Raw genomic sequence first — 8,624 nt, 5'->3', positions numbered from 1 at the left:
AATTTAGAAGCGATTACAATAATTAAAAACATCCACAGCAGAATATAATACATAAAATCAGTTGTATAAAATAGGTGATAGTTACTTTCAATCATTGCAGGTAAATAGAACATCTACAGAATCAAGAACAAAACTATTAGAATTAGTTCAAAGGAAAATTATACTTTCAAAAATCTTTAAAAGCAGAAACTTCACACTTCTAGAGGAGAGTCAGATTTCTTCAATACATTATCAAGACAAAGGCTTTTTACCAAGTTAAAGCAGGTTCAAACTGATCAGTAAAAACAACATCAATCCTGTTTATCTTTTTAAACAAACATGTTTCATCATTTTAGAACTTCAATTTACCTGAACTACAGATTCCAGCCTCTAAACTGAGTTCTTTGATGTCCCGTAGTTTAACCCCATAATCCCAGCACCCCCTTTCAAGGTGGCTGGAGCTACTTTGCAACATTAACTGAATTGGCTAAACTCTGATCACTTAAAGCTGACCTCTTAAAAAATCCTCCAAAAACATCAGCAAAACTGAGCAAAGCACATTAAATCTGTTCTAGCTTTGCTTTTATTTTCATCTGAATAGACGTCTGTTTATGGAATATATCCAGCAGATAGCTTATCATTCAGCTAAAAGTTTTTTTTAGTCCACTCACTCTCATTTCATCAGACCAAAACACCTTGGAGGAATCAGTCTTCAGATATTTCTTGGCACAATCTTGATGTTTTGTCTTGTGTGTCTTGATCAAAGGTGGCCTTTTTTCAGCTTTCCTTACCTTGGCCAGGTCCCTGAGTATTGAGCACCTTGAGCTTCTCAGCACTCCAGACATTTTACAGCTCTGAAATATGGCACAACTGGTGGCTAATGGCTTCCTGGCAGCTTCACGCTTGATCATTCTCATTTCATGCAGATTTAGTTTGGGTTTTGTTTTTCAAGACGCTTCTTGCTCCCCTGTTGGCTATTTTTCTCATGAACCGCATGATTGAGCGATGATCCCACTTCAAAAGCGTGGTAATTTCCAAACTGCTGCACCCCTCTGAAAGACATCTGACAATTTTTGACTTTTCAGAGTCTGTCAAATCTCTTTTCTGACCCATTTCGCCAAAGGAAGTTGTCTAATAATTAAGCACACTTTATATAGGGTGTTGTTGTCATTAGGCCACTACCCTTCTCATTAGAGAGATGCACACCACCTGATTAACTTAATTGGTAGTTGGCTTTCAAGCCTATACAGCTTGGAGTAGGACAAAATGTATGAACAGGATGATGTGGTCAAAATAATTATTTTGCCCAATAATTCTGCACACAGTACATATGCTCCCAATCGGTAGAGTTATTAGACAGCATGGGATTAATTTCCACTGTTATGCTGATGATACTCAGCTATATCTGTCTATAAATCCAGATGAAGCTAACCCATTACATAGATTACAGGGCATGTTTTGAAAACCTGGATTACTAGTCCGTCACTTCATTAGGATGGGATTAAACTGATTTCAGATAATAAAGTAAAAAATCTTGATGTTTTTGATCAGGACCAGTCATTTAAATTTAAGTTTCTGGAATCTCCTTCTTTCATCTGAGGAATATTGCAAAAATTAGAAATATCCTGTCCAGGGGTGATGCTGAGAAACTAGTCCATGCATTTGTTACTTCAAGGCTGGACTATTGTAATTCTTTACTATCAAGAAGTCCACGGTGGTGGGCCTCATCAGAGACGACAACGACCTGGACTACGGAGAGGAGGTGGAGCAGCTGGTGGACTGGTGCAAAGATAACAGCCTGATCCTGAACGTAAAAATACGAAGGAGATCATCTTAGACTTCAGGAAGAACCACGCTCCACTGGTCATTAACAGCTTAGCTGTAGAGGTGGTCAGCAGCACCAAATTCCTGGGGGTGCACATCACAGACACCCTCACCTGGATTGTAAACACCACCTGACTGGTCAAAAGGGCACAAAAGCGCATGTTCTTCCTGCAGAGGATGAGGAGAGCCAACCTGCCCCCATCCATCCTCACCACCTTCTACAGAAGCACCGTAGAGAGTGTTCTGACCAGCAGTCTCACTGTGTGGTGTGGAGGCTGCAGCGCCTCAGACTGAAGAAAAGTGAGGAGAGTGGTGGGAACAGCAGAGAGGATCATGGGGGCTCCTCTTCGCTCCATTAAAGACATTTTATCCCCGCTCTGCATTATATTTTATTATATTTTATATATATATATATATAAATATAAAAGAAACTGAAATGTTAGAATTGTAAATTTACTGTCATATGTTTATATTACTGTTTTTATATATTTTTTTTTACTATTTTTCAAGGCTGCACTTAAAAAAAAAAATAAATTGTCCCTGACAGCTGTTCTAAACGAAATTTATTTTTGTTTTACACTTGTTTAAACAAAATGACAAATAAATCTGTCCAAGTAATTCTAAGATTTTTACTAAGTACAAAAATCAGATCTGGTTCCCTTCAGGCTGCATTGTGAACACAGCCATAGTTAGATCCTTCATTCCTCTAGTTGCTTTGTTGTAGCGGCTCTGGACACACACAGTTATAGCAACTGAAACACTTGTTTTATCAGGTGCCAAACCAACTGGGCCAGAATGCGTACCTACATTATTTCCTAATCTAAGTTCTCCAACAAGCAAGGAGGATTTATCCAATGGCCAGATTTGAACACACTCAGGATCTAAAAAGCAAAAAGATTAATGCTGACGGAGGAGCAACAGGAAAGACTGGAGAAGACAAGCTGAATTACATTAAACTATTTATTTTAGATCTTTAGTTTGTCTGAAAATATCAGAGAAAACATGGAAAAAGATTGTAATTAATATGAAACCATATAAAGAAGCACATTTTTACAATCCATTAGGTTTTTATTGCTGCTCGTTCATCAATTTAGAAGCGATTACAATAATTAAAAACATCCACAGCAGAATATAATACATAAAATCAGTTGAATAAAATAGGTGATAGTTACTTTCAATCATAGCAGGTAAATAGAACATCTACAGAATCAAGAACAAAACTATTAGAATTAGTTCAAAGGAAAATTATACTTTCAAAAATCTTTAAAAAGCAGAAACTTTACACTTCTAGAGGAGAGTCAGATTTCTTTAATACATTATAAAGACAAAGGCTTTTTACCAAGTTAAAGGAGAAGTTCGGTTTTTTACACTTTAAGCCCATTTTCTGTAGTGTCCAGGATGAAATCGAATGATCGACACCAAAAGTTTGACAATTGCTCCTGTCTCTGCTTTTTGGCTCATTTAGAATCAACCCCTGGCTGCTTTAGAATGGCTTGCATAGAGCATGTCCGATAATGTCCTTAAAACAACCTTAAACGTTCTTTTTTTTTAAATATGCTACTCACCGGGTCGTCAGCGCTGTTCAATGACGTTCCAAAAAAAGTTTCGTAAAGAAAAAACGTTCCTGTAGTGTTTTATTTAGCATTTTGTAAATCCCATTGAGTTCTGTAGGAATAGTCAAAATTCCGCTGCCACCGGAAACGGAAACTGGGGCCTGTTTACACAGTTGTAGTCTTTTCGCTTCACTCTGTGTACTCCAACGTCGAGAATCAAGAATCCACCTTTCGTATTCCATTTTCAGAGTTTTTTTAAAGTGTTTAACAGAGACATTAGCACCTCGACGTCGGAGTACACAGAGTGAAGCGAAAAGACTACAACTGTGTAAACAGGCCCCATTTCCGTTTCCGGTGGCAGCGGAATATTGACTATTCCAACAGAACTCAATGGGATTTACAAAATGCTAAATAAAACACTACAGGAACGTTTTTTCTTCACGAAACTTTTTTTGGAACGTCATTGAACAGCGCTGACGACCCGGTGAGTAGCATATTTTAAAAAAAGCACGTTTAAGGTTGTTTTAAGGACATTATCGGACATGCTCTATGCAAGCCATTCTACAGCAGCCAGGGGGGGATTCTAAATGAGCCAAAAAGCAGAGACAGGAGCAATTGTCAAACTTTTGGTGTCGATCATTCGATTTCATCCTGGACACTACAGAAAATGGGCTTAAAGTGTAAAAAACCGAACTTCTCCTTTAAAGCAGGTTCAAACTGATCAGTAAAAACAACATCAATCCTGTTTATCTTTTTAAACAAACATGTTTCATCATTTTAGGACTTCAATTTACCTGAACTACAGACTCCAGCCTCTAAACTGAGTTCTTTGATGTCCCGTAGTTTAACCCCATAATCCCAGCACCCCCTTTCAAGGTGGCTGGAGTTACTTTGCAACATTAATTAGCTTGTAGCTGACTAACTCTGAGACTGACACACACTTATATATGTCCCAAATCTTCATGTGAGACTCCTCTATAGATGATCTACTTCATTCTAATATCCATTGACCATAGCTCTAACACTGGGCCAAAAACAGTTGGAGTTTTGGTGGGCCTGGATTCAACAACACATTTGCAGCTGATCTCTTAGAAAATCCTCCAAAACCATCAGCAACACTGAGCAAAGCTCATTAAATCTGTCCTAGCTTTGCTTTTATTTTCAACTGAGGATATTTTAACTCGAGTAAAAGTCAATTTCTGGAATATATTCAACCAATAGTTTATCATTCAGCTAAAAGTTTCTTAGTCCCCAAAATAAAACTTACTCATTTTCAATTATTTTGTTCTGAATAAATTCATTCAGAAAAAGGTTACCCAAACCATGCCAAAATGGCTCAGTAGGTGTCTGCCTGGAATTTGTTTCAATTTAAACATCTATAATTTCTCAATTGCTTGTTTAATGGACAGCAAACTTGCTTCACCTGTAACCAAGATGTTGTTGTACTTTTATTCCCTTCATTACAGAAAAAGTAAGACATTGTAAACATATTTTCTTTTTTTTGTTTTGTTAGGGAAACATTCCTTTTTTTGGCCCTTTAAATCTAATTTACTCAGCCCCAAAATAATTAACTTTAAAATTTTCACATCCACATATTCGCCCAGGACCTGAATATTTACCAGGTTTAATATATATTTAAACTTTATAGCACCTTATCTGCTCTAGTTTCTTCTAAACAGAGCTTTTAATTGTCTTTTTCAAAAATTTGCTCAAAATAGGCCATCAACCTTTGAGTTTCTCATGTAATGTAGTAAAGGAGTTTCTATATCGACGTTTTATCACCAGTCAAACATGCAAAACGCGTCTACTGTTAAATTCTGTTGCATTGAATTGCTGCACCTTATGTGAAACAAAAGTATTTTTTTATTTAAGTCATTCCACATCATGCATGAATAAATGTCATCTGAATACTAAAAATTATCTTTTCAATCAAAACCTTTGTCACAAATCTTTCAGGAGAACAGCTTATCACCTGTGTGAATTCTCATGTGTGTAGTCAAATTACTTTTTACATTAAAACTTTTGTCACAAATCGTGCAGGAATAAGGTTTCTCACCTGTGTGAATTCTCATGTGTCCAGTCAAACTACCCTTTAGAGCAAAACTTTTGTCACAAATCGTGCAGGAATAAGGTTTCTCACCTGTGTGAATTCTCATGTGATTATCAATATTATATTTCTGAGTGAAACTTTTTCCACAGGATAGACATTTAAAAGGCTTCTCACCTGTGTGAATTCGCATGTGTTTAGTCAAATTACTTTTTAGAGTAAAACTTTTGCCACAAATCGTGCAGGAAAAAGGCCTCTCACCTGTGTGAATTCTCATGTGTCTAGTCAAACCACTGTTTTCAGTAAACTTCTCGTTACAAATGGTACAGGAATATGGCTTCTCACCTGTGTGAGTTCTAATGTGAATAGTCCAATTTTTTTTTAGAGTAAAATTTATGCCACAAATCATGCAGGAAAAAGGCTTCTCACCTGTGTGAATTCTCATGTGTCCATTAAAAATTGATTTCTTACTGAAGCTTTTTCCACAGAGCAGACATTCAAAAGGCTTCTCACCTGTGTGTGTTCTGATGTGAGTAGTCAAATGTTGTTTTTGAGTAAAACTTTTGCCACAAATCATGCAGGAACATGGCTTCTCACCTGTGTGAATTCTGATGTGACTATCAAAATGAGATTTCTGAGTGAAGCTTTTTCCACAGGACAGACATTTAAAAGGCTTCTCACCTGTGTGTGTTCTAATGTGGTTAGTCAAATGATGTTTTTGAGTAAAACTTTTGCCACAAATCGTGCAGGAACAAGGTTTCTCACCAGTGTGAATTCTGATGTGACTATCAAGATTAGATTTCCTTGTGAACATTTTTCCACAAGGTAGACATTCATAAATCTTCTGACCTGCGTGAGTGTGAACTATAAAATATTCTTTTTTTAAACAGTTTTCTCCACATGTCAAACATGGGGAAGGCTTCTCTGCTGTATCTCGAGTCTCCTGCTGCAGAACAAGCTGCTCTTCCTGCTCACTAATGAGGACCTCCATGGTTTCCTCTTTTGTCCACGGATGTTTTGGCTCCATTTGCTCTTCTTTTATCTGCAGAGGTTCCAGTTCCTCATGGTCCAAACTAATATTCCTCTCCTGTTCACATAGCTGCTGGTCAGAGAAACCCTCCTCTTTTCCAACATAATCTTCCAGGTGGTCTGGAAAGACAAACACAGCAGAAAGAAGTTCTATTGTAAGTTAAATAAAGGACATTTAAGTTTAGTCCTCCTTGTGTTAGTCTAAATACAAATAAACAGACTGGAACTACATCTCCCAGCATGCACTTCAGCTCTGAAACCACAATCACATGTTTGAACCTTCACTTTTATCTTTAAGCATGTTTTTCTTTCATTTTCCCAGTAGACAAACCCAATCTTAGTTTTCCAGATACTTAAATTAATTTATGTTTTATTGCCATCTGAAATGTTAAAACATCATGCTAGCCTGGTTTCTGTAGCTAACTGTTAGCCTAATATTTGAGTGAACTTAAATAATTTTAATCGTGGGTGACCGAGAATCCTGTTAGGCAACCACTACCAAGTGTTTTGCATGATGAATATGATCCCCTCCATTTGTTTGTTTCTTTTTCTGCTGTAACAGTATAAATGAGAAGGGGAAATGTTGCGCTAAAGCTGCATCACAGATGACATGACAGATTAATGGTAAACCACCAGGAAGACAAAAACACTAAACAGAAGGCTGTAATTGTATTGTGAAATAGAACGTTGATCATGTAGAGTAATAAGTTTGTAAAAGAGTGAAACAGAAATGCTATGAAGTTTCATTTAAGTAGATACATTAAGGTATTTCTGTACATTTGGGGCTTAATTTGGGGACTTTTACCATTTTAAAAATCAGGTATTTTTACAATTTGTCCCACTAAGTTCTGATACAGCTAAAAAAAAATCATGATAATTTTACTCAGACAAACCACTTCTTGAATTAATACGAAGCACTCGTGGCATCAGCTTCCAGCTTCACTGGATCCCAAACATTAATTAAAAAATGCAACTAACCGGGTTAAATTATGTTAATTGTGCTTGACTTTTCATTTAGCCTCCTTTTCTCTTCCCATTTCTGATGAGTTTCTGTTCCTCAAAGGAGAAACATTGAGCTCTTCCTTCTGCGCTCATGGTTAGGATTGGTCTGCTACCTTGAACCAGCCATTTACACTACCATTCAAAAGTTTGGGGTCACATTGAAATGTCCTTATTTTTGAAGGAAAAGCACTGTACTTTACTACAGGCTACTGCGGGTACTATTTAATGAAGATGCAAGTTGGGGACCTGTGCGGCGTCTGTTTCTCAAACTAGAGACTAATGTACATACAGTGGGGCAAAAAAGTATTTAGTCAGCCACCAATAGTGCAAGTTCTCCCACTCAAAAAGATGAGAGAGGCCGGTAATTTTCATCATAGATATACCTCAACTTTGAGAGACAAAATGAGAAAGAAAAATCCAGAAAATCACATTGTCTGATTTTTAAAGAATTTTTTTGCAAAATATGGTGGAAAATAAGTATTTGGTCAGTTACATACAAGCAAGATTTCTGGCTCTCACAGACCTGTAACTTCTTCTGTAAGAGGCTCCTCTGTCCTCCACTCAATACCTTCATTAATGGCACCTGTTTGAACCCGTTATCAGTATAAAAGACACCTGTCCACAACCTCAAACAGTCACACTCTAAACTCCACCATGGCCAAAACTAGAGAGCTGTCAAAGGACACCCGAAACAAAATTATAGACCTGCACCAGGCTGGGAAGTCTGAATCTGCAATAGGTAAACAGCTTGGTGTGAAGAAATCAACTGTGGGATCGATTATTAGAAAATGGAAAACATACAAGACCACTGATAATCTTCCTCGATCTGGGGCTCCACGCAAGATCTCACCCCGTGGGGTCAAAATGATCACAAGAACGGTGAGTAAAAACACGGGGGGACCTAGTGAATGACCTGCAGAGAGCTGGGACCAAAGTAACAAAGGCTGCCATCAGTAACACACTACGCCGCCAGGGACTCAAATCCTGCAGTGCCAGACGTGTCCCCCTGCTTAAGCCAGTACATGTCAAGGCCCGTCTCAAGTTTGCTAGAGAGCATTTGGATGATCCAGACGATGACTGGGAGAATATCATATGGTCAGATGAAACCAAAATAGAACTTTTTGGTAAAAACTCTACTCATCGTGTTTGGAGGAGAGAGAATGCTGAGTTGCATCCAAAGAACACCATAC

At 37.6% G+C, this 8,624-nt stretch overlaps 1 protein-coding gene across 1 annotated transcript; it reads right to left on the bottom strand.

The window, feature by feature from the left end:
• Positions 1–4,883: 4,883 nt before the first annotated feature.
• On the bottom strand, positions 4,884–6,540 carry LOC119786713 (gastrula zinc finger protein XlCGF8.2DB-like). Its single transcript, XM_038290210.1, has one exon. It carries the CDS (start codon positions 6,428–6,430, stop codon positions 5,309–5,311), a length of 1,122 nt encoding a protein of 373 aa, XP_038146138.1. The 5' UTR covers positions 6,431–6,540; the 3' UTR covers positions 4,884–5,308.
• Between the last annotated feature and the right edge of the window lie 2,084 nt (positions 6,541–8,624).

The sequence above is a fragment of the Cyprinodon tularosa genome, unplaced genomic scaffold, assembly GCF_016077235.1.
Source record: "Cyprinodon tularosa strain WSP-4 unplaced genomic scaffold, ASM1607723v1 ctg1074, whole genome shotgun sequence".
Classification (NCBI taxonomy): Eukaryota; Metazoa; Chordata; class Actinopteri; order Cyprinodontiformes; family Cyprinodontidae; genus Cyprinodon; species Cyprinodon tularosa.
Note: the sequence above shows the minus strand (reverse complement) of the source record. Positions and strands in the feature narration are given on the sequence as shown.